Source organism: Sceloporus occidentalis, unplaced genomic scaffold, assembly GCF_023333645.1.
Source record: "Sceloporus occidentalis isolate IW3139 unplaced genomic scaffold, rSceOcc1.0.p SCAF_2, whole genome shotgun sequence".
Taxonomy (NCBI): domain Eukaryota; kingdom Metazoa; phylum Chordata; class Lepidosauria; order Squamata; family Phrynosomatidae; genus Sceloporus; species Sceloporus occidentalis.
In genome coordinates this window covers 62,407,085-62,434,136 of record NW_028316982.1, presented here as the reverse complement: position 1 = coordinate 62,434,136, position 27,052 = coordinate 62,407,085, and the positions used below count along the sequence as shown (strand labels likewise).

At 40.1% G+C, this 27,052-nt stretch overlaps 1 protein-coding gene across 4 annotated transcripts in view; it reads right to left on the bottom strand.

Annotated features, from left to right (window-relative positions):
- The window catches only part of SUFU (SUFU negative regulator of hedgehog signaling), a 96,552-nt gene that overhangs the window by 54,551 nt on the left and 14,949 nt on the right, over positions 1 to 27,052 (bottom strand). For all 4 annotated transcript variants that reach the window (XM_089509755.1, XM_089509756.1, XM_089509757.1 and 1 more), the window contains exon 3: positions 18,010 to 18,146. In XM_089509755.1, the coding sequence (XP_089365881.1) occupies positions 18,010 to 18,146 (137 nt within the window). The remainder of the gene's footprint in view (positions 1 to 18,009; positions 18,147 to 27,052) is intronic.

Sequence of the window (27,052 nt, the reverse complement as noted above, 5' to 3'; positions counted from 1 at the left end):
AGGCCCCTGTAACTTTATGGCTGTGAATACTGCTGCTTTCCCACCCCCTGCCATGTGCATTTCTTCTTGACTGTCACAGACAAAGGTTTGTCAGCCTAGAACATCAAACCAATCTTCCTGCTAGCCCCCATTCTGCCTTCTCACACCTGATCTTATCTCAAACTCCCTGGGGTTGTCCTGATCTTATTCCTAGTCTGTTAAACCAATGTCACTGCCATCAACCAAAAATATTCCTTTTTTAAAGTGAAGTCGAAGGCTTTTATGGATGGCATCCATAGTTTTTTGTGGGGTTTTTGGGCTATGCGGCCATGTTCTAGATGATTTTCTTCCTGACGTTTCGCCAGCATCTGTGGCTGGCATCTTTGCCAGCCACAGATGGTTGCAAAACGTCAGGAAGAAAATCATCTAGAACATGGCCACATAGCCCGAAAAACCCACAAAAAACTATTCCTTTTTTAACTCTGAAGTTAAAACTATCAACCAACTGGAAACCCCATTGTTTCTGGGATTCCTGTAAAATCAACTCAAACTGCCTCAAGTCAAGTTTGGTTCCTACACAATGAGACATGGACAAGCCGGATTCCCCCACATAAAGCAAATACCGCCTATGCTTGAGCCCCACTTAAATGAATGGGGCTCGTGTAAGTGGCGGCGCAGTGGCATGGAGGCACAGTGGGGGCCTATGGAACTCACCCCCCTTCCCCCAACGCGGCTTTCAGTTTATGGTGAAAGCCACATAAAGCGTGCCCACGTATGACGCAGGCGCACTGTAATTGGATAGAAGGGGATTTGTAAGCATGGTCAAAATCAGTATACAGTAGAGTCTTAATTATCCGACATAAACGGGCAGGCTGATAACCGGATAGCCGAAAATGTTGGATAATCTGGAGGGTCCATGAAAAGCCTTGAAATCACTGTGAATTGCAAACGTATTGAAGTTTTATGGCAGTAAAAGTAAAAGTAATGTTGCAGTAATGTTACTGTAACAACATTTTTGTAGACGCAAAAGAAAGAGGAGGTTTTGGTCCCACATTTAAAATTCTATTATTATGCATGTACCTTTACCTGGATTATGGACTGGATAACACTTAAAGACAAAAAACTATTGAACTTATGGATGGCATGGATATTTATCGTATAAGAGATTAGCTGTTAATAAAAGAATTCGAGAATCATGTCATCAGAAAATCATTATTAGTAGTATGGAATAAAATTAAAGGTAAATTCTATAATCAAATACCAAGTTGGGTTTCACCACATGAGGCATGGAAATTAAATATTATGATTTAATCGAATGGGAGGATCAAATACCGAAATTAAGATCTGACAAAGAACTAGAAGAAAAGGGTTACAAATGTTCATGGTTCCCATATAGACAGCTTAAAGAAATGTTCAAGATAGATTTAAAATTAGAAGGTATCACCAATACTGACAATGGATTGGATGAAATTATCTTAAAATCTAACAAATCTACAATTTCCAAACTATATTCTTTACTATTGAAAAGAGAATTAGAAGATGAAACTATAAAAGAAAGCATGATCAAATGGGCTAGGAATATAGGTCATCCTATCAAATTAGAAAACTGGGAAAGATTATGGGGTCGGGATATAAAGTTTACATTATCAATGGATGTAAGGGAAAATGTATATAAAACGATCCACCGATGGTACCTCTTTCCAAATAAGATAGCACAAATTAACAAAAAGAAAAAAGGAAAATGTTGGAAATGTCATAAAAGAGTTGGATCATTTTACCATATATGGTGGACCTGCAAAAAAGCAAACGGATACTGGGAAAAAGTCCATAACATTATTCAAAAAATTGTACATACTCAAATTAAATTTAAGCCGGAAACCTTTTTATTAAACATAATTGAAGAAAGGGAGGAAAGGAAACATTTTAAAATCCTACTATATTTAACAACTACGGCAAGGATAACATATGCAAGGAAGTGGAAAGACAGAGAGGCACCATCGATGGATGACTGGTTAAGGAAATCACTGGAGATGATAGAACTTGGCAGATTAAACAGTTTAATGAAAGGAAACTGGGTTGAGAAAACTAACAAAGACTGGGAGGCATTAATTGTATTTTGCAAGGAATATTGGTCATAGGACAGTAACGTCGAAAGGTTTAACGCAAACTATATAAGAGATGTGGTAATATAAAGTAGTAATAACCAATCTTTTTATTTACGCGTATATGCAAGAAACTATATGTTATAGAAGTAGACAACTGGTAAGAAGTAGACAGATATCTGAAAGTGTCGAAATGTAAGATGATGTACAAGACTATATTGATATGATAAATGGATATTATATACAACGGGAAAAATAATCAGTGTAGAAAGTCTTTATTTGGAAAATTTTGTTAAATTTAAATTAGTGGTAACTCAGTCAGATAAGCTAACATACAATCTTACATCAAACTTTATAGAGTCTTCATAGCAAAAATAACAGAAAGGAGAAATTGATAGTATATAAGTGTTATCATGTACAGGCTACGATACAAGAAATAAGTATGTAAAAGTTTACATACACTGTTAAACACAGATTAGACCTGCTGAGTATAGCAAATATATCTGATTGTTTTGAGAGAAAAAGTATTATAAAGAATGCTCAATTAAGTGCCAAATGAAATAAATACAAGTAAGGAGGGAGGGGGGACATTTGAACAGAGATAAAATGAGAAGGAGGTGTGAAGAAGGACTGAAGATAAATGTATGTAATGTGCAGAAGAATTTTTTCCTTATGCAAGATAACAACTCGATATAATAACTTGAGGTGAGATATTGTATTACATTATACTGTATTATAATGAAATTAAATGTAGAATGTAGTTGGTAAACACTGTAAATAAAAATATTTTTTTTAAAAAAGTAACAACATTGTTTGGGGGCATGTCTGGGGGGCACAGAAATGCATACAGCCCCGCCCCAAGCAGCCGCGACGTTGCATAATCCAGAATGTCGGATGACCGAAGGACAGATAATCGAGACTCTACTGTACTGCTTTTTGTATTTGCTCCTAGACTTTCAGAAATGTTTCCAAAAGACTGCAACTACTGGTAGAATCCACTTCTTGATAAATCGAAGATCATTGGTTGCACATTTCAGAAATTTTCAGTGTCACTACCTAACCTGGCCAACTGTATTCAAGATGCTGGCTGTTACGTGAGAAGTTCTCTGGAAACAGAGACTAGAAACTGATCTTTCAGTAAAAAAATTTATGAGAGGGAAAATTCTCAAAAATGCAACCAAGAATGTTTTTGAAATTCCACCTGAATTAACTGTTTGGAATGTAAAGGAAGTAAGATTTAACCCACCTGCACTATTTTTCTGCTACCAGTAAATAAATAATCAGCTATATTAAACTGAATAGAGTCAGCAACTGATTTCTTTCTTCCCTTCTACCAAATCAAAAACAATCATTTTGGGTGTCAGGATATCCGATTGGCAAGGAGCGGGGGGGGGGGGGGGCATACTACTAAACTGTATAACACCTCAGAAGGGAAATCACCCCTATTAGCATGTTACATTTTGCTTTTCCCAAGCGTGCGTGTGTGTGTGTGTGTGTGTGTGTGTGTGTGTGTGTGTGTGTGTGGAAAGACACCGCATAGTACTGCTAATTACAATGGATAATTATCAGCCAGTGTCCAATCTAACCATTTTGGGGCAAGGTATTAGAACATGTGGTGACTTCCCAGCTCTAGGGCTTTCTGGACAAAATGGATTATCTAAATCAGTGGTTTTTCAACTTTGGTCCTCTAGATTTTTGAGACTTCAACTCCCAGAATTCCTGAACAATGAGCATACTGACTGGGACTTCTGAGAAGTGAAGTCTAAAACATCTGGAGGCCTAAAGGTTAAGAACTACTGATACATGGTACACTGGTCCATCAATTTGAATCTCTGTCTGTTATCAGAGATGATGAGGAAGAGCAGCAGGGACAGACTTCAGGGACAGAGCAGGGGATCCTGGGAGTACCACCAAAGGGAACAGTCACTGCTAAGCCTCGGAGGAGGCGTGTGGTCATAGTGGGGGACTCCTTGCTGAGGGGTACAGAAACAGTGGTTTGTGGGCCTGACAAGATGTCTAGGGAGGTGTGCTGTCTGCCTGGGGCAAAGATCCGTGATGTGACAGAGAGGCTGACAAGACTTGTCAAGCTCACTAACCATTATCCCTTTCTTTTGGTTCATGTGGGAACCAATGATACTGCAAGGCACAGCCTTCAGAATATCATAAGGGATTATGAAGCTTTGAGTAGGAAGTTGAAAGAGGTGGATGCACAGGTTGTCATCTCATCTCTTCTCCCAGTCAAAGGGCATGGTCCAGGAAGGGAGAAGAAAATAGCGGATGTAAACAATTGGCTCCGTAGATGGTGCCGCCAAGAATGATTTGGATTCTTGGATCATGGACTGAGGTTCCATGAGGAAGAACTTCTGGCAAGGGATGGGTTGCATCTCACGCCAGTTGACAGAAACGTTTTTGCCAACAGTCTCAAGAATTTGATCAGGAGGGCTTTAAACTGAGTTATGTGGGGGAGGGAGACAACAGGGATGGAGAAAATAGTCAAACTGTCATAGAGGGAAGAAGACAAACAGTGCAAGGACCCACCAGTGGGAGAATTTTATTTATTTATTTATTTATTTATTTGCACAGGCAGCAAGTAAAGGAAACACATGGTCTTAAATGTATCTACACTAATGCACAGAGTATGGGAAATAAGCAAGCTGAACTTGAACTCCCAGTACAACAAAGAAAATATGATATAGGCATCACTGAAACCTGGTGAGATGAGTCTCATGATTGGAATATAGAAGGGTATAACCTTTTCAAGAAAAATAGGCCAAACAGGAAAGGAGAAGGAATAGCCTTATACGTCAGGGACATTTACACCAGTGAAGAGATCCAGGACATCGATCCTGGAAGCCAGGTGGAGAGCATCTGGATAAAAATTAAAGGGGAGGGAAACAACAAGGATGTTATTGTGGGAGTCTACTACAAACCCCCGAGTCAGATGGAGGAACTGGATGATGCCTTTCTAGAACAGAAGACCACACACTCAGAAAGGAGAGATATAGTAGTGATGGGTGACTTCAACTATCCTGATATTTGCTGGAATTCAAACTCAGCCACATCCTCAAGGTCTAGCAAATTCCTCACTTGCCTTGGAGACAGTTTCATTGTCCAAAAGGTGGAAGAGGCAACAAGGGGACCAGCTATTTTGGATCTGATCCTAACAGGGATGACCTAGTTAACGGAGTGCAAGGGGTGGTGGGATCCTTAGATGGAAGTGACCATGTTCTCCTGGAGTTTGTTATACAATGGAAAGGAGAAGCCAGGCATAGTCAGACACGCATTCTAGATTTTAGGAGAGTGGATTTTAATAAACTTAAATACTAGGGGTAATCCCATGGTCAGAAATACTAAAAGAGAAGGGAGTTCAAGACAGATGGGACTTTCTCAAAAGGGAGATACTGAAGGCACAATTTGAAACAGTTCCAATGAGGAAGAAAAATGGGAAGTGTCTCAAGAAACCAGGATGGATGACTAAGGAACTTTCAACTGAACTAACTTTTAAACAGAACATGTATAAATGGAAAAATGGGGAAATCACTAAAGAGGAATTCAAACAAATAGCAAGCACATGTAGGGGTAAAGTCAGAAAAGCTAAAGCACAGAATGAACTCAGGCTTGCTAGAGAAGTTAAGAACAATAAAAAGGGCTTTTTTGGATATGTCCACAGCAAAAGGAAGAAGAAGGTTATGGTAGGGCCACTTTGTGGAAAAGATGGCAAAATGCTAACAGAAGACAAAGCAAAGGCAGAATTACTAAACACCATCTTTGCCTCAGTGTTCTCAGAAAACGAAAAGAGTGCTCAACATGAGGATAATGGAGCAGAAGACAGAATAGGGGAATTTCAGCACAGAATAAGTAAAGAGATAGTAGAGAAATACCTTGTTAATCTAAATGAATTTAAGTCTCCAGGACCAGATGAACTACATCCAAGGGTATTAAAAGAACTGGCAGATGTAATATCGAAGCCATTGGCAATAATATTTGAGAACTCCTGGAGAACAAGAGAAGTCCCAGCAGACTGGAGAAGGGCAAACGTTGTCCCCATCTTCAAAAAGGGAAAAAAAGATGATCCCAACAATTATCATCCAGTTAGTCTGACATCTATACCAGGAAAGATTCTAGAGCAGATCATTAAACAGAAAGTCTGTGAACATCTAGAAAGCAATGCCATAATCACAAAAAGTCAACACGGGTTTCAAAGAATGCCAGACAAACCTGATCTCTCTCTCTCTCTCTTTTTTTTCTTTTTCTTTTTTTTTTTTTTTATATAAAATTACCGGCTTGTTAGATGAAGGGAATGCTGTGGATATAGTATATCTTGATTTCAGTAAGGCCTTTGACAAAGTTCCCAATGACATGCTTACAAACAAGCTTGTAAAATGTGGGTTAGTCAAGGTAACTGTTACATGGATTTGGCTAATTATAGACCCATCTCTTTACTCAACAAAGATTATAAAATTCTGGCCCTAATATTAGCGGAAAGATTTAAGAAAGTGTTGAAAGAATACATTCACAAAGATCAAGCTGGATTTCTTCCCTCACGTCATATGAAAGATAACATAAGAACAGTCCTAGATATCATAGAATATTATGAGAGAAACAATGAAAGAAAATTGGCTTTGATATTCGCAGACGCTGAAAAGGCCTTTGATAATGTGAATTGGGACTGCTTAATTGAAATACTGAGAAGAATGGGGGTAGGGGGAAATTTTCTGTCATGGATAAAGAACATATACAAATCACAGAAGGCCCAATTGATAATTAACGGAAAGAAGTCGAAAAAATTCAAAATAAAGAAGGGTACAAGACAAGGATGCCCCTTATCCCCCCTACTTTTTATCATGGTATTGGAAGTATTAAATAATAAAATAAGGGAAGAGAAAGCAATTAAAGGTACTAAGTTGAAGGGTTGGGAATATAAACTGAAAGCCTTCGCGGGCGATCTGATCATTTTAGAGGACCCGAATCAACAAATAGAAAAATTATTGGAAATGATAGAGGACTTTGGGAAAGTATCAGGATTTAAAATTAACAGAGATAAAACAGTAATGATAACCAAAAACCTAAGTAAGAGCGAAGAAAACTTACTTGTTCAACAATCAAAATGTAGTGTCTCCAAGAAGGTGAGATACCTAGGAATTTGGTTATCAAATAAAAGTACAGAACTGTATGACAACAATTACCTTAGTAAATGGAAAGAAATTAAAAGGGACTTAAAAAGATGGAACAAACTTAAATTATCCTTCTTAGGAAGGATTGAAGCGGTAAAGATGATGGTTTTACTGAAAATTAATTTCCTTTTCCAGACTATTTCAATATTGAGCAGTGATACCCCACTAAAAGTATGGCAAAAGGACGTTAAAGACTTCATCTGGGAATATAAGAAACCACGCATTAAATGGAAAATTTTATCCAAACAGAAAGAAGGAGGAGTTGGACTCCCTGATTAAGTTTATATTATCAAGCAAACGTACCTGATTGGATTTCAGATTGGATGATATTAGAGAATGAGGAATTATTGAATTTAGAAGGTCATGATAACAGATTTGGGTGACATGCCTATATATGGTATGACAAAGCATTGGTTCACAAAGAATTCAACCATCATATTATTAAAAGATCCTTGCTCCAAATTTGGCTTAAAATGAAGAACACGCTATTTAGAAAAATTCCTTTATGGGTCTCCCCACAAGTAGCTTTGCTTGGTAGATGGAAATCCCTAAATATATGGCTTAAATATAAAGACATTTTATATAAGACTGATCAAAACAAGCTTGAATTGAAACCCATCCAGGAACTTTCTCAAATTGACCCTAAGATACACTGACTCCTGTATATACAATTGAACGAAAGATTTAAAATAGACTCCAAAACTCAAGAAATAAGAGAAGAACAGACTAAACTGGAAGAATTATTAATCTCTTGTAAAGACAAGAAAGTAGCAAAGATCTATAATGCACTTCGAGATTTAGAACAAGAAGAAGATCCGGTCTCAGAAGATATGATCAAGTGGGCGACGGATTGTGGAAGGTCTACTGATCTTGAAAGTTGGAAATACGCAAGGACTAGAACAAAGAAGTTCACTCGATCTCAGGCACTGAGAGAAAACTATTTTAAAATGGAGCAAAGATGGTATTTGACACCAAATAAAATGGCAAAGATATATAACTTAAAATCAAAGAACTGTTGGAAATGTTGTTCAGTAATAGGCACATGGATTCATACTTGGTGGCATTGCATGAAGTTAAAAAAAATTTGGAAACAAGTACACAGATTTATTGAGAAAGCATTTCAAGTAAAATTCGAACCAAGACCTGGAATTTACCTACTAAATATGCTTAATAAGCTGCCACCACAGACTGAAAGGAAACATTGGCAAGTTTTACTGTATCCGATTACTGCAGCTAGATTGGTGCTGGCACAAAAGTTGAAAGATACAGATATGCTGAGCGTGGACGACTGGCTTTTGAAGGTACTAGAAATGAGAAACATGGATCAATTAACAGCTCTTTTGAACAATAAAGACACTGAGCAATCAGAGGAAGAATGGTCTCCTATTCTAGAAATATGTAACTAGAAATGGGGAAAAGGTAGAGAAAGCAGTAACTAATTTAGAAATAAATAAATAAATTCTTAGACCTGGAGATCCTATTCATTAAGGAAAGAGAGCAAACAGTTGTACAAAGACTTTATCAAGCTTGTTCGCTTGTTATGGATAGAGAATAAGTCAGGTAATATTGGATTGTATAAAATCAACTATTGTGACAACCTAAGGAAGTAATTATTGGATATATAACAAGGATTTATGATTTGCTAGGCTTTGGAAACTTTTTGTTTTTCTACTGAGTTTCTGAGTCCAAAGGGGCCAGATGATGTGTGTAGGTATAAGAATGTCAATAAGATAATCCTTGTTTCTTTTTATATATATTTGGTGTTGAAGCAAATGTTTTATAGTTATGTAATAAATAATTAAAAAAATAAAGTTTAAAAAAAAGTATAGTGTCTAGATCAGGGGTTCCCAACCTGGGGGTCGCCAGGTTGGGATTCCCCCCTGCCTCCCCCTCCTCCCTTTTTCCCTGTGGGTGCCGGCGCTAGCGCCGGCAACCGCAAGGAGAAAGGGCCGGGGTCGCCTCCTCCCCTTGCCTTCTCCTCCTGGGTGCCCTCAAAGGCACCTGGGAGGAGAAGGCGAGAGGGCCGGGGTCGCCTCTTCCCCTCGGATGCCCTTCAAGGCACCCGGGAGGAGAAGGCAAGAAGGCCAGGGTCGCCTCCTCCCCGCGGGTGCCCTCGAAGGCACCCGGGAGGAAAAGGCGAGAGGGCCGGGGTCGCCTCCTCCCCTCACCTCCTCCCCACGGGTGCCCTCGAAGGCACCCGGGAGGAGAAGGCGAGAGGGCCAGGGTCGCCTCCTCCCCTCACCTCCTCCCCACGGGTGCCCTTGAAGGCACCTGTGAGGAGAAGGCAAGAGGGCCGGGGTCGCCTCCTCCCCTCGCCTCCTCCCCACGGGTGCCCTCGAAGGCACCCGTGAGGAGATGGCGAGAGGGCCGGGACTACAAACCCCAGCGGCCTTTGCGACCGGAAGTCCCACCCCTTCTTCCCCAGCGGCCTCCCTGATTGGTTGGGAGTCTGGGAAGTGGCGGGACATCTGGCCACAAGGCCCGCTGGGGCTTGTAGGCAGTCAAAAGTCCCGCCCCTTCCTTGCCTCCCAACCAATGAAGGAGGTCGTGGGCGGGACTTTCACCCAGAATGGGGGTCGCGGCCCAACAAAGGTTGGGAACTGTTGGTCTAGATCAAGGGAAGTAATAGTGCCACTATATTCTGCTCTGGTCAGGCCCCACCTGGAATATTGTATCCAGTTCTGGGCACCACAATTTTAAAAGGATGTTGAAAAACTGGAGCATGTCCAAAGGAGGGCGACTAAAATGGTGAAAGGTCTGGAAACCATGCCCTGTGAGGAACGACTCAGAGAGCTGGGGATGTTTAGCCTGGAGAAGAGAAGGTTAAGAGGTGATATGATAGCCCTGTTTAAATATTTGAAGGGATGTCATATTGAGGAGGGAGCAAGCTTGTTTTCTGCTGCTCCAGAGACTAGGATCTGGAACAATGGAAGCAAGCTACAGCAAAAGAGATTCCACCTCAACATTAGGAAGAATTTCCTGATAGCAAGGGCTGTTTGACAGTGGAACACACTCCCTCAGAGTGTGGTGGAATCTCCCTCCTTGGAGGTCTTTAAACAGAGGCTGGATGGCCATCTGTCGGGGATGCTTTGATTTGGATTTCCTGCATGGCAGGGGGTTGGACTGGATGGCCCTTGCAGTCTCTTCCAACTCTATTATTCTATGATTCTATGGTATCCTTCTGGACCATCTCTCTGGGATGGGACTTGGAGGTACTGTTTCACAGTGGCTCCGTTCCTACCTGGAGCGGTGAACCCAGAAAGTGGTGCTCGGGGATTCCTACTAGACGCCCTGGCCATCGACCTATGGGGACCCTCAGGGTTCTGTTTTGTCCCCTATGCAATTCAACATATACAAGAAACCACTGGGAGAGAGATTTGGGGTGTGGTGCCATCAATATGCAGATGACAACATTACTACTCCTTTCCACCTTAATCCAAGGAGGCTGTCCTGGTCCGAAACCAATGTCTGTCATCAGTAGTGGATTGGATGAGGGTAAACAAATCGAAACCTAATCCAGACATGACAAAGGTGCTCCTGATCAGTTGGAAGGCAGATAAGGAATAGGGATACAGCCTATGTTACATAGGGTTACACTCCCTTGGAAAAGTTTGGGGGTATTCCTGGACTCAGCTTTGAACCTGGAGGCCCAGGTCTGTGCAATGCCCAGGAGTGCTTTTGCACATTTAAAACTTGTGCACCAACTATGCCAATTCCTTAAGACACTGGATCTGGGCTTGGTGCTACATGCCTTAGTTACATCCATTTGAACTACTGTAACGTGCTCTACTTGGGGCTGCCTTTGAAGAGTGTTTGGAAACTTCAGCTTGTCCAAGGAGTTACAGCCAGATGGTTAACAGGGGCAGCTTACAGAGATCACACAATTCCCCTGCTGAAACAGCTCCACAGGCAAAATTGTGGCGGTGAATTGTTTTAATGTGTATGGTTTTAAATTTTTATTTTTTTAATTGTATTATATTTTAAACAAATGATCTATTTTAATATTGAAATGGTTTAATTACATTTTAATTGTCACTGTAAGCCACTTTGAATCCCAATTTGAGAAAAGCAGGGGTACAAATAAATAAATAAACAATAGTAATATTAATAAACATATATTCTCTTAAGAACTGATTCAGTCTTTTAAGCCATCGAACAAATGTAGCTAGATTTTTGTGGTAACTACAAACACCCACCAGATGTCCCCACTGTTTCTTATGTTTTTAAAAAACTATTTTCATTTTTGTTCTTTCTTTTTTAAAAAAACATATATTAGCTTCCCTAACAATACATCTAAATAAAGACTTAATGGTTGTTAAGAGTAAAATTAAAACAAAGACTCATATATGCCTGGTAGAATTAATTTCTATTTCATAAACCTGCCATTAAACATACTGTACAACAACAGTGTATAGGGAACACCAGGATACAGAGCAGCTCCTTAAACTTTACAGTCCAGAGAAGAAAATATACATGCATCCACACAAAAAGAAAACAACATTGCTCTGTGACACTTAAAGCTCGGACATTTAGCTGTTCTTCATAGTGATCCATCGGGATGAGAACTTCAGCCTCCAGGCCCACCTAAATTATACACAGGTCAGAAAAAGTTTCTCTCTTCCAGTGGAAACTCCCCATAGCTTTCTAAGGCAGTCAGTCTTGATCTATCCTTACCAAGCTAGAGCAACGTGGCCCGAGGGCAGGGTGAGGAACCAAACTGAGGACATAAGTAAAGGAAATGTTTCTCAATTAAACAAGCAGATGTGGAAAACAAAAATATCAGATAAGGGTTGCTGAACACTGAATATAAATCCACCAGCTGCAGAATAAGAGATAAGAAGCCTTTAACAACCTATGAATTCCAACTATGTGAGCACTTTGAGCAAGTTAAATACAGCTCTTCCAGTGTTCAGATCTTAACTTGATTCCACAATTTCAATTCTTCATTCCACAGGTTAGATTAACTAAACGTTTTAATGATGCAAACCTCATAGTCATAGTTCCCTAAAGTGAAACAAAGTGACAAAGACCCTTATTCTTGAACCTTGTCTTTCTGTCTGGATATTCCACATGTCAAATGCTCATTCAATTCTATGCTGATCCATCCTCATGGTTTGCTGCCCAACTCCTTCTCCTGGGAAATCCCAGCCAGTTGGAGCTGGTTTTCAAATGCTAATATCGCTGCTGGAGATCCACCTATTTGTATCTATTCCAGTACAGACAACTTTTTAAAAAGTCTCTTTTCCTCACATTAACCACAAAATTCACACTGACTGCTCAATTAAACTACAGAAAATCAGCCATGTGAAAAATCATATGAAGGCCAATTTAATTCCTTTATAGTCAGTAAATCAAGTGTTAAAACCTGATAGCCAGCCCTTCCTTCACTATACAGTGGCATGCAACACCAGCCTTTCTATCAAGGATCCAACAATGATTAGACAAAGATATAATCAACTGCAATCTTCATCACAAAGCTCAGAATTTAGTACATGCTACAAGTAAGTATGTAACTCTGAATGTCAATTAGGATTTTATCCTGGTACTAAAACAACTACAGATTATTGCTTCCTCTGCTATGAATTCAGTTTAGAATTGTATCATCTTGCACCTCTAAAATCAAGAGATAATTTTTAAAAATCTAGGGCTATGAATAAAAATATGGATATTAGAGGATAACCCTGCTTACAAATGTTAAGAGTGGAAGGCTAGTGAGTTTTTTCATTCCATTGGGAATACTCAGATATACACATTTGAGAGCTAGTGGTAATATAGTGTTTGGTATGAAGCATTTGTGAACAAGTACGACTGAAACAAATGAAGAGGTCATTCATTTTTTTTTTAATGAAGAGATTCACATCTCCATGCTGATTCAGAACCAAATCAGGTCTTTTACTTCAACAGGCATTTGATGATTAACATGCTGTGCAAAAGGGTCTTTTGTGTGTGGCTGAGATGTACTGTACAGTTGGCATGCATATTATGCAAGGGATTGTCACTGGGTGAGCCATGGGAGCTGATCCTGATGGCCTCACAGGTCCATTCCCATGGCTCACACAGTGACAATGCCAAAGAGGGCTGAGCTAAGGAGAAAGATGGGCTGCCGAGTGGTGCAGACAGCCCACCCAGCTCTGGAGAAAGCCCAAGGAACCCGGGCGGGCTGCATGAGCAGAGTACATAGGGCTCCCCATCAAGGCATGGTAGCTTGTTTAATTGTTTGTTTGCTGTTGTGTGCCTCCAAGTCATTTTTTACTTATGGCAACTCTAAGGCAAACCTACCATAGGGTTTTCTTAGCAAGATGTGGGGAATAGAACCCTGATCTCTAGATCTCTAGAGTTGTAGTCCAACATTCAAACTATTACACTACACTGGCTCTCATCTTATTTAATTGCATTCTACTTTTTTATTATCAGTTTTTTAACCATGTTGTAAGATGTCTTGGGTCCCATGTTAGGAAGGGAAGAAAAGGAAAATAAAATAAAATAATATAAAATAAAATAAAATAAAAGCTATGCAAGCCATGCTTAGGGAACCTTTTGACCTCCAGACACCATTGAAGAAGGAGATGAAAGATCAATCATCGCTGCACTTCAGGTTTGCCAGCAAAGTTACGCTACTGAGAGATTACAAAACATGGGAGGCCTAATTCTACTAGTCAACAAGGAGTATGATATGACTCTTCTCATCCCTTTTGTGTGGCAGTAGTACCAGTGTGTGCCTTCTTGTATGTGGACAAGCAATTGGAGACCTGCAGGTTGACTGAACATGATTTAGAAGATGAGAGGTGGAAATCCTATGGCCCTCCAAATACTGTTGGACTGTAATTCCCAGCATTTCTCACCATGTTCCCCCACCCACCCATTTGGACACATTGGCGGGTTACAGACCGCCAAAAAGTGGTGGCCTGTACCCGCCCCTTTCCCCGGTGTATCGGGGCCTCAGCGGCCAGAGCGACAGGTGCTGAGGCCCCGAACCACCGCTTTCCGGGCCGCGGGGAAGCGGCAAAAGGCCCCTTCCCCGCAGCCTGGAAAGGGATGTCCTTGGGGCTTCAAGCTTGGCCCCTTTCTCCTCTGTGTCGCTGGCGCAGTCGTCTGAAGGCTGCGCCCAGCGACGGAAACGGAGCTCTGAAACGGAGCTCCTTCTTGGGCTGCGTAAAGGGCGCTCTAAGCGCCCTCGTGCAGCGCAAGGACGTCACATCCGTGCCGCCTCGTTTGGAGGCAGCATGGTCGTGACGTCGTAATGGCGGCGGCCGTGTGGAACAGCCGCTGCCATTTTGTGCCGCTCCACGTGTGTTAGAATTGGGGGCGTCTGGAAAGGATGCCCCTTTCTAATCCTAGCACGCACGGAGTGCGCACTTTTAGGCCCGTTTGTAATGGGCCATTGTTTCTTTCGAGAAACAATCTTATTTAAAAACCAAAACATGTGTGGAAATTTCAGAAGATGAAGAAGTAAAAAGATTATGTTAACAGCCTTAAGAAATACATTTTATTAGCAGTATAAAAGACTCTTTTTTAGCACTTTAAAAAATGAATTCTTGAAAGAAAAGAGGAGATAGCTATTTTCATAAAAACTTGAAAAGATCCTTAAGCTTTGCCTTTTGATGAAGTCCAGTCATTCTTTAATACTTTCAAATGCATTTTTTTATGATTTACCCAAGTAAAATACTTATTATTAAATCCCATTATCAGAGCAACACAGTTTGATGATCAACAGTACAGTATTCAAGACTATGGATTGTAACTTTCTAGCTGCAGAGGCTCTTCTATGTATAAGAACACTTCTCCACAAATCAGTTATCTATGGGGTTAAAAGAGATGGCCATGAAGGGGTGGCTTGAAGTTGCCCTCACCCACAGGACCACAGCAAACACACGCCACGGTCCCTAAGGCGCCCTCCACCAGTGAACCAAACTGCAGCAGAAAAGATCCCCTCCCTTTTGGGCTGGGTTTGGGCGGCCCAGAAGCAGCTTAAGTGTGGCTTCTGCACATCTTGGGGGGCGTGCATCATCTAATGGCCACGCCAATCCATGCAGAAGCCAGCTTTTTCGGCCCATCTGTTCAGGTCCAAAGTGAACTTTGAAATAAGAACATAAGAATGGCCATGCGGGAACAGACTAAAGGCCTATTTAATTCAAGAGCCTTTTCACACCACATAATTATAGTGCTATGATTACACTTTAATTGTCATGGTTGTATCCTATGGAATCTTTGGGTTTACCACTTGGTTAGGTGCTATAGCTCAGTGTATGAGAATTCAAAATGCCCCTCCCCAAACAGTAAATCCCAGGATGTTGTCATGGCAGTTAAAATGGAATCATAGGACTAGTATGAAAGGGCTAGTGTGAAGCCCTCCAAGCAGTCTGTTTACAAGGTGGCCAATCCATCCCTATAGGAAGAGCAAAAGCATGACATCAGTTTAAGCAAACACCAATTTACTTAAACCTAAGAATGCCACGTATGATTTTTAAAAGATACTGAAAATTTGCAAGGATTTGCAAGTCAGAACATACAATTTTGACAAAGCTTTACAAATTTACAATCTTCATGATTTCCAACTGATGTTTATAAAAATAAAATGCTTGAAGCATAATACTGAAAAGTAAGGTAGCCATCGTTACTATCTTTAGTGGAAATGTTACCTTTTAAAGAGTGCCTTTGATTACATTATATAGGGAAATATTTAGCATAAACATGTAAGTAACAGTGGAAAAATATAACATTGTGGCACCAGTGTTTCAAGGATTAAAAGGCAAGAGCTAGATAACTTTCATATAGATGCTGCTTCATTCCTACATTTGTAAAATCTTTAGTCATGTGTCTATTAAGGTATTTTGGTTTCGTATTTCATCTTATAATCCTTGGATGCTAATATTTAATGAAAAGCAAATGTTAAGCAACCTGTTCATCATTTTTAAATATTTTGTACAGAGGTGGGAATTATGCAACCCTCCAGATACTGCTGAACTGTAACTTCTAGCACCCCTTAAAACAAGCTACTCTAGCTAGGGCTATTGAGACTTGCAGTTTAACAACTTTTGCAGTGCTAAATCACTCCCATTCCTCACCTACTGTAAGTTTTTAGTATCTTGCCATATAAAGCCTCTTATCCCAACATAAAGGAACACAGTATGTTCAATTTATTTGGTTACACACAGAGCAACTCTCAGTTTATTCCTCAAGAAGTGTCATTTGCATCATTTTGATAATAAATTACAGTGGTACCCCGGGATACGAATTGATCGCGTTACGAAATTTCCGGGGTACGAAAAAGTTAGATTGAAAAAAACTGTTCCGGGTTACAAAAGATTTTTCGGGTTACGAAATTCATTTCGGCGCGAAATTCAAATCCGAAGCGCGGCTAGCGGCTTTCCAGGGCTAACGGAAAGCCTTTTCGGGTTGCGAAATGTATCGGGTTACGAACGGCGCCGCGGAACGAATTAATTTCGTAACCCGAGGTAGCACTGTATTAGCATATGTGAAGTTGAAGGCTTTCATGACTGGAATCCATAGTTTTTTGTGGGGTTTTCAGGGTTCTCTGAATATGCCAGCCACAGATGCTGGCGAAACGTCAGGAATAAACTTCCAGAACATGGCTACATACCCAAAAACCCTACAAAAAAAAATTATTAGCATATCTTGCAGGTAAGATATACAGTGTGCCCGTGTCATACGCGGGCACGCTATACGCGGATATGAGCATACGCTCAAACATGTGTAGAGCCTCGGTGTATCGGGGCCTCAGCGGCCAGAGCGACAGGTGCTGAGGCCCCGAACCACCGCTGGCATGCACCGCTGGCATGCACACATAAATAAATAAATATTTTTCTTTATAAATGTATTAAGATGCTGCCACAAACTATAATAATAATAATAATAATAATAATGATTTATTCATAGCCCGCCCAATCACAAGGAATCTAGGCGGGTTACAACAGTAAAAATAAAGATAATAAAATAAAATACAATAAATAAATAAAATACAATAAAATTACAGAGAGCGAAGTGAGTACATTCACAGTTAGGCCTGATGGAAGTTGGGCCTCTCTTTTTCACTCCCTCCCAGGTCTGATGATGATGTCATGGAGGGAGGGCTCTTCTTCTTGAGGCAAGGATTTTATTTTAATTAATTTTAATTTAATTCTTCTCATTAAATTTAAGAGAAGAATTGGTGGACAGAGTGACATAAGTCACAGTAAATGGGGAGTAGAACTAGGTAGGGAAGGCCTGCCGGAAGAGATCCGTTTTAAGAGCCTTCTTAAAGGCTGTAAGAGTAGAAATGTCACGGATCTCCTTCGGCAGGTCATTCCATAGCTTCGGAGCTGCGATGGAAAAGGCCCTCTGGGTGACTGAAGTTAGCCTAGATTTTATTGGCTGAAGTAGATTCTTCCCCGAGGAAGAATCATGAACTGATTCCATTAACTGATCTCCCTTGATTGCAGTGTATATAAAGTAGCAATGAAACTAAGCAGTCACAGAGAACTGTGGTCTCTACACAGCAGAGAAATCAAGAATAAATGTAACACAGTACAAACAAAGTTATCCACAAATCTTTTGTTTAAAACAATGCAACAATCAAGCAGGTATGAAAGGCCATCAGCTGGACAACTGGCACTCTTACCATTCACTGAATTTACCATTCTACTAATCAATCATACAAAAATTAACAACTATTACAGGTCTCATAAACTAACTCTGCTACAACACACACACCCTTCCAAAACCCACCAACACACAGCAAACCATTCAAGTAGTACCTGATTGGAAGACATATCTGGCTAAACCTTGCATCAACTCTGCTGGCCACGTGGGTGGTGCAGATTCCCCAGTTTCACGTTTAAGTCGGAATGTCAGTTCAAATCCAAAGCCACTTGGGCCATCTGGTCCAGTAAATCTAGAAGAAATTAAACAAAAGTTTAGCACCAAAGCATCTAAAACAGATAAGCTTATAAAGGACACTGTAATGTTCGCAGTACAATCTAATCTACATAAACTCAAAAGTTAGTTAATTCAGTATTAAATTAAGTAACTGCATACAGAATTGCAATCTTATTTTCTTGTGCAAAGAGGAAAACAAAAGGGAAAATTCCCACAGAAGAAGAATTTTTGACATCAGAATCTGTTCCAGAACAAAACCTGCTCTGCTTTCTCTGACAGAATGGTGAAAAAGCTCATCACCTCAAACTATAATTAAATCAGGTACATGAAACTGATAGACTGAGGCCCAGATCTTCTGTCTTATCTATGTTTACAAAATACATTTACTTGCATTCCAGGCTTTGGAAGCTATGTGTGGTTTTGGTAGCTAGGTATGTGCAGAATTAGACCAGTTGCTGAAAAGATACATAACACAGAAAGTGTGAGGAGATATGGTTTTCCTACTGTGAGAAAGAAAAACAAAGCAGAGCTCAGAACTCACACAACAATTCATTTAAGCCCAACCTTAAATGTAATTTCCAAAACATAAATCCTATTGAACACAATGAGTTTTATGTTCCCATACACAAGATTCCTATTATCAATACATGTTTGGACTTTATCATACGGGGAAAACCAGGGCCTTAAACAGTGATTATTCCATGAAAAATCATACAATCGCAATTAAGATTTTCAGATGATGTTGCAATTAAAAGGCCATTATCCTGGGAATAAACAGGCAATAAACAGCAATAAATCAATCATGGGGAAATCCTGTTGCCTGTTTATTTATTGCCTGTTTATTCTCAGGATAATTGCTTTTTAATTGCAATGTGTGTAAAAATCTTAATCGTGATCACACAGTTTTCACGGGATAATCACTGTTTAAAGCCTCAATTTTCCCCATGTGATAAAATCGTTTGACAGTGAATTAGGAGTGCTGATACTACCACTACTAAATGTAAGAACACACCCTAGCAGACAATTTGACATTAATCCAAGTCACATAGGTACATTTGCATGCATGCTAATATAGACCCACCACTGCTTTCATAACTTTTCTAATCTTCATGAAATTATTTTTCCCCATCCCAAAAGGCAGCTGGATCTGTAGAAAAGGGAAAAGTCCTCTCACTAAAACTAATTCATTACTATTTTGCCAACTCTGAAAATTACTGATTGTACAGCATCAGGGAAACTAAACAACAATATTTCATTTGAACAAACATGGAAAGTTGAGGATTATTGAAGCTTTGAATCATTAAACATAATATTTCCAACTTCTGCACAGCTTCCCAAACATTGTAAAGCCCACTCCCAACTATTCATGCCCTCTTCAAGCTCTTCCACAAACTAATTTCCTGTCATACCAGTTCAAGATCTTCAAAATTATGGGACAATTCAGTGAAACTGAGAAGAGTTTTCTCTACTGTGATACACAGGTCTTTGGAAAACCCTCTCTGTCTGCTTAGCTCTTCATTTACTAAGGCTTTAGACAAACAGTTTCCTTCAACAGTTCTTTGGCTCCATCTTTTGATTTGTTTTGTCTACTATGCTATGCCAACTAAAGCACTGCCTGCCCCAAAAATAAACTTAACACTGCTCCTACTCCAATTTAGGTTGATATCAAACACAAAAACATTGGAAGTTACAAAATTCGAAAAATCAATGTTAAGAACAGCTAATACTTAACAAGCTTCAAACTAGCTGGTAAATGATTATGTTTCAAATAATCTTTATAGTTGCCTGGAAATTTTGCCAGAAATCAGGGTGGTAATAAATTTAATAGTAGTGAAAGCCAGTGTGGTGTAGTGGTCAGTATTAGCTGTGAAACCTAATGTGACCTTGTGCTAGTCATTTTTTCTCATCTTGGCCTAAATCTTCAGGGTTGCCATAAGGACAAAAGTGTGGAAGGAGAGGCATGTGCGTAGCTGCGAGTTCACTGGAAGAAAGTCAGGATAGAAACATAACAAATAAATATCAGTAGAGAAATATAATTTAGGACATATACTGATGTTTGTAATCATTTACCTGAGAATCCAGTGCACTGAATTCAACATAATTTACTCTTGAGTTACAAGATTCCAAAAACTCTTCATGTATTCCTAAGCTTCCTGTGCTTTAATAGCAATAGCAAGTACATTTCTATACCACTTATCAGTGCACTCAAGCAGTCCCTAAGCGGTTTACAAAGTGTAAGCTAACTGCCCCCAACAATCTGGTTACTCATTTTAGCCACCTCGGAAGGATGCAAGCCTGAGTCAAGCTTGAGCCCTTTTGCTGGTATTGAACTTGCAACCTTATGGCTTTGAGTGAGTAGCTGCAGTACAGGCATTTAACCACTGTGCCACAGTTTCTTATCCTTAAGAAGAATTCTCCACTCAGCCTATGACCGCCAAGAGGTCTTCTAATAGATTGGCAATTCATTAAAAACAAGAAGCAGAAAGCCAGATAGTTTTTGAAATGGAAGGCTGTAAACAGCAGGTTACCCCAAAGATCTCTATTGGAAGCTTTTAAACTTGTTCAGAAAACATCTGGAGTTAGGTGTAGAGATATATAATTTCTGGAAAATTCAGTTATGCGGGGGGGGGAGGGGGAGGAAAAACTAAAACATTCTGTATTAGTACTGTTTACGGATTGGAAGCTACTTTGTTATTTTAGCAATATATATTATGTATAAATTGGTTTGGCATAAATTATGATGTTTAGAGGACAGGGGACACCCAGTTATCATCCAGCTGGGACTGTGCTGTCATCTTCCTCCTAGACCTCCACCAAGAATTGGTGATCTGAGATGATGATATGTTCTCTGTGCTCCCAGCTGCAGAGCCACAAGTGTGGTGTGCTTGGATACACCTCATTCTTCCCCAGCCAGTAATTGGCAATAGGATGCACTCTGGCACCAAATAGGTCAGTTGCATGTTTGCACAATGATCTGTAAAGGTTTTGGCAGATTCCCACTTAGTACAGCACTCCAGGAAACTGATCATATTCTCAAATCCTAGGGAGCTGTTTTTATTTTAATTCCCCAGGATTTGAGAATATGGTTAGTTTCCTGGAGTGCTGTACTAAGTGGTGATCTGGAGCGAAGGAAATCTATTGTGCGTTTTCCTGCTAGAGCCACCCATGTACTTCACCACCCCAATAACCATAAGAATATAGCAAGCTATAGTTTTGCATTAACAAGTCTCTAGATTTCAGAGGTTTCCATTTCAAAAACCAAAATCCTGCATTACTAAATCAAGTAAACTATTTTTCACTGGACTGAATAATTCTCCATTTATTTCATTCATGAACAAAAGAATGAAAAATACCATAAGTTTTTTTTTTCTTATTGGCCACGTTTACAAGAGTTTATGTGCATTTTTATAATTTTTCGTGCATCTACACACACAGAAAAATATTCTGTAAGAAAGTCCCAAAATTTGTAAAATCTTAAAGACATTTGACTTTTTTTTCCTGATAGGACTTCTCAACATGCCTTGTTGAAAGACAAAATTTAAGAATCTTCTTTACATCTAAGGGAAAAACATACACAGTATACATACATAAAAGTACTCACTGTTTAGGAAAATATTTATACATTTGACCACAATGAAAAAATAAGTCTTTGTCTGGTAACTCAATCAAAAGAAGCAGAAACTGGGGAGCATCTAATGGAATCCACAGAAGAAACAAGGGACACATCTGGCCAGCGTGTACAGTGTCTGCAGTGATTCTACCACCTTTCCAGTGAGTATGGTCCAAGCAACTCCTCCTCAGTTTCCACACTAATATACACATTGATGACTTTCAAAGAAGCCATGGAAACCGTCCAGTTTGCAATTGTCTATGGGCACTTCTGATGCTAAGATGCCAAAATGACTCAATCTCTTATGTAAAAAGGAGTGGACTTTTAAATATAGTTGATTTTATATGTGAAAAGGCAATGACTACACTGTAATTCAAAGCAAGAACAACTGAGACATACTTATTTAATATGCTAGTAAGTTAAATATTTTAAAGACAAAAAATATTTCAGAACTATTTAGAAGCAACTGTTAGGAGCACTCTCCATGCAGCATTACTGTAAAACAAACTACTCAAAATAAGATGCAAGAACATGTGGCCTGAAAATTAAAGTGTACCTGTCAAACTGCCAAATTACATAAAACCAATAACATTAGACATTTACTTTGCACTATTTTTGGTCCCATGGGCTCAAACTAGATGTTACACAGCATTCTAAGATTCTGTCCTGCATGGTATTTTGTTTGTTTTAATCCAAAACAGCATGCCCTTCCCCTCCCTGAGTGAAGCAGGCAAGAAGCTGCTTAACCCTTTCCTTTCATATTCTTTTCCAGCTAATAATCATCCTTTCACCACACTGCTTTTTTAATCCATGGGACTGAAAGACAAATAAGCTGTTTTTCTTCCCTGTAGATGGAAAAGCAGCTGCAAAAGGATGACTGCACTGAAGCAAAGCCAGCACTGTATACGGCAGTGATAGTGAACCTTTTAGAGACTGAATGCCCAAACTTAAATGTGATCAGGCACTAGGTGTTACCTGGTGCTGGGGGTGGGACCTTCGCCTCCTGGGTCCAGCTGAAGGGTGGGAGGGGGAGGAAAGAGGAACAGGCATGAACCCGTTCCCCTTCTTCCCCTCTGTCTGCCTAGACATTCAGCTTCCTCCAGAGAGGCAGTTGAGGGCCCAGGAGGGCAGTGAGAAGAAGAGGAACATGCGGCGTGCCTTTTCCTCTTCCTCCCATCCATCTGTCCATCTCCAAGTGCCATTGGTTCGCCATCACGTGTATAGGGTTTGAGTGTGGCAGACCAAATCTCCAATCTGCCATGGAAATAGCAATAGCAGCTTCATTTATATACTGCTTCATACCACAATAAACAGTCTGTAAGTGGTTTACAGCTGTATGCAAATTGCCCCAACAAGCTGGGTACTCATTTTAGCAACCTTGGAAGGATGCCAGGCTGAGTCGACTCTGAGCTCCTGGCTGTGATTAAATTCACAACCTTGTGGTTTGTGAGTGAGTGGTTGCAGTAGAGGCATTTAACCACTACACCACCAGGGAAACCCACTCAGTGACCTTAGGTAAGTCAAATTCTCTCAGTCTGAACAAATCTTGACAGGAAAGATAGGTTCGCCATAAGTTAGAAATGATTTGAAGGGACACAACAACAAAGAACAGAAGGTTTATGCATAGAGTTGCTATTCCTAGCTGTCCAGTATTGCATCAGATCTATAGCCAAGGCCACCTAGTGCCCATCTGTACAATCATTCAGACTGGATTCCAACTTTTCATTTAGGATTACAACTGTCCAGTCCCTCTAGAGCCAGAAATGCAAAACGGGCAGGCACTACTGTACCTAACAATTTTATAGAGAACAAGCCACTTCTCATTTGTAGGGGGTTGTGTTTTGTTTTGTTTTTATTTTTGCCAATGAGTGAAATTATTCACATTTAGGAAAGGATCATTAGCCATGTAAACATAAATAATGGAACAGCATAAGCATTCAGTACAGAAGTGATTTCATAATTAATTTTGAAATCTAGCTTTCATTAACTCTGTATTCAGTAACTTTCTCTGAAGATGCCAGCCCCAGATGTCGGCGAAATGTCAGATATAAACTCTTCTAGAACATGGCCACATAGCCCAAAAAACCCACAAAAAACTATGGATGCTGGCCATGAAAGCCTTCGCCTTCACTTTCAGTAACTCCTTGGCTGGAGTAGATGTCTTCAGCAAGAAGACTAAAGGCATTCTCCTACCAGAGGTGTCTGGGACTCTGTGGCCTGCAGGCTACCTACTCTCCTTTCAGGGCAGGGATGAGGAACTTTTGGCACTCCAAAAGTTTTAGACTTCAATTGCCAGAGGCCCACAACAGCATCAGAGATGTAGTCCAAAAAACCTGGACAGCCAGATTCCCTGCCTCTACTTTAGTGGCAGTATACCTCTGAACATCAGATGCTGGGGGAAATGGGGAAAGGCTGTTGCCTTTTTGTCCAGTCTGTAGGAGTTAAAGATGTATCTGGCTGGTCACTGCTGGAATCAGGGAGCTGAATTAAGTGGACTCTTAGCTTGAATGTTCCTAGACTTTTCACAAATCCTCAGGAATCTTGAAAAAAAGATTAAGGTTGTGAAGGAAGCCTGTATTGTTGTTTTACAGAAAGATGAAGAGCTTGCTAATATTTTTAAGACTAAAAGTCCCAGAATTCCTTAACCAGCATAGTCACTGATTGGGGATTCTGGCTCTTGTTGACTCTACTTTTTGGCTCACAATATGCATGACTCATTTTCATTGCTAAATTTTTCATCTGAACTTTTTAATAATAGTAATAATAATAATAATGTTTTATTTATATTGTCCCGCCTCTCCCAACGGATCGAAGCAGGATTAAAGTCAAATTATGCAATCAACAATAATGCTAGTACCACTTATTTAAAATCTCAATATAAAACCATATACTATCTAAAAACAATTAATACAATATAAAATCTCATTACAACCTGAGGTAGACTCCTGATTGGGAGGTAGCATATATCTGGGGTCTATAAAAGATCAGGGGGGTATGCTTGAACGGCTTTTTGAAGGCATCCAAGGTAGAAATGAGTCAGAGCTCTTCCAGAAGATTATTCCAAAGAGCCAAGAATGCTCTTTGGTGAGTAGATGTTAACCTCACCTTGGGATGCTCAAGTAAGTTCTTCCCAGATATTCAGAGAGTGTGCGGCGGATTATGTTGGGAAAGGCGTTCTCTCAAGTAACTTGGGTCCAGGCCATGTAGGGCTTTAAAGGTAATCACCAACACTTTGTATTGGGCCTGGAAGCTAATTGGCAGCCAGTGTAAAGATTTTAGCGCAGGTGTTACGTGGTCTGACCTTGAGGTTCCAGTGACCACTCTGGCTTCTGCATTTTAAACTAGTTGGAGCTTCCGAACTTGGTACAAAGGTAGCCCCATGTAGAGCGCATTACAGAAATCTAAACGAGAGGTTACCAGTGCGTGTACTACAGTTTCAAGGTCCTTTCGGTCCAGACAGGGGCGCAGTTGGCGTATCAGCCGAAGCTGGTACCAAGCACTCCTGGCCATCTCATCTACTTGAGATGATAACTGTAAGGATGAGTCCAGGAGTACTCCCAAACTGCGAACTTTGTCCTTTAGGGTAAGTGTGACCCCGTCCAGGACTGGATGGCAAATTTCCCTGCCTGGACTTGGGGTGCCTATCATGAGTACCTCTGTTTTCTCTGGATTCAACCTGAGTTTGTTTTCCCTCATCCAGCCCATTTACTTCAACTTTGCCAGGTGCCCTTGTGAACTCTGACACAAATTTTGAACACCACCTATGCTATAATTCCTTTTGGATTGAGGGGAGGGGGGCAAGATCAGACTGCACTCTACCTTTTTCAAACTAGTAAATATTTCTAACTAGCATTTCCTCTTACTAATCTTACATCGCACAATATACAGATCATATTGGTATTTATGAAATGTATGAAAGTCATTTTATGTATTTAAAAATTGCATTCCATTTAGTCTGACTGATGTTTGATCTAGGGATTTTTTTGCAAAAGGAGACTGGGTTATATCAGGTAAAATTATCAATACGGGCCTCAATGAGAAAGCTGCAACTTGTCAACTCAATTACTTGTTACAAGAGAGTCTATAAACCAGTGGTTCCCAACCTTCCTAATGCTGCGACCCTTTAATACAGTTCTTCATGTTGCGGTGACCCAAACCCATGAAATTATTTTCGTGCCTACTTCGTAACTGTAATTAAATAGATGTTTTTCAGTGGTCTTAGGCGACCCCCATGAAAGGGTCATTCGACCCCCAAAGGGGTCCCGACCCACAGGTTAGAAACCACTGCTATAAACTAACATGTAAGAAAGCAACCTGGCAGCCTGGCAAAATGAAATAATGTACAGGACTTTCTATTTCAACCCCCAAAGTTTCCTCTTATCTCCAACTTGGCAGATGAGGGACAATAAAACAGGTAACATAAAATGGAAACAGCATACTGACAGACAAAACTCTATTGGTTGTTCAATAGAAGACAAAACCATAAGCAAAATGGACTTTGTTTTTCAGATCAAGAAGATGGATCATGGAGAGAAGAGATTCAGCCATCAAGTGTGACACTCTGACTGATGGCATAGCCAAATATGTTAGAAATCCTGTACTAAATATGGAATCAGTACCTGCCAACAGAACAGGCAAGTCAGACGATGGGTGTGAAATGGAAATCTTTCCTTTTGTTCTAAATAGATTCTAACAAATTCTTTTATGTCTATAAAGCACAGATTATCAGTTAGATAACAGGTGAGTGATCAATAGTGCTGAAGGTTCAGAAACTGAACAGAACGAAAAGGGAACAGCAAGCTGCTTGGATTCTGGTCATGCAGAAGTGCAGAGTTAAAATAATTAGAAGGAAAGTTTGGTATGGGAACTATCACTTGGAGGAAGAGGTCTCTCATAGCAGCCAGTCTCCCAAAGTCCTTGAAGAAAGGGAAACCAGAATTCCTGCATCTAATGTAGGAATACAGTTATTTTTCCAGTGCTACAGTGTTGCCAAGATATCCAAAGGAACTACTGTAATTCAGAAGCAAAGAGATCAGGGAGGTAGCAAAAGTGCCAACAGTTTATATCCAACATGCACAGAGGAGGAACTAGAAACCATCCAAATATCTGCCAATTTTACTGTTCTTAATAGTCATCCACAACTACAATGCTGCATTAAAAATCTCTCTACACTGGAAGGCAGAAAAGTGTTATTCTTCAACGAATTACATGCAGATATACTGCAGATTAGGTTTGCCCTGAGCCATATTTAGTTACATTCTTTTTATTAAAAACAGCACTCCCTGTAAGTTCAACTACTGTGCTGTAAACAT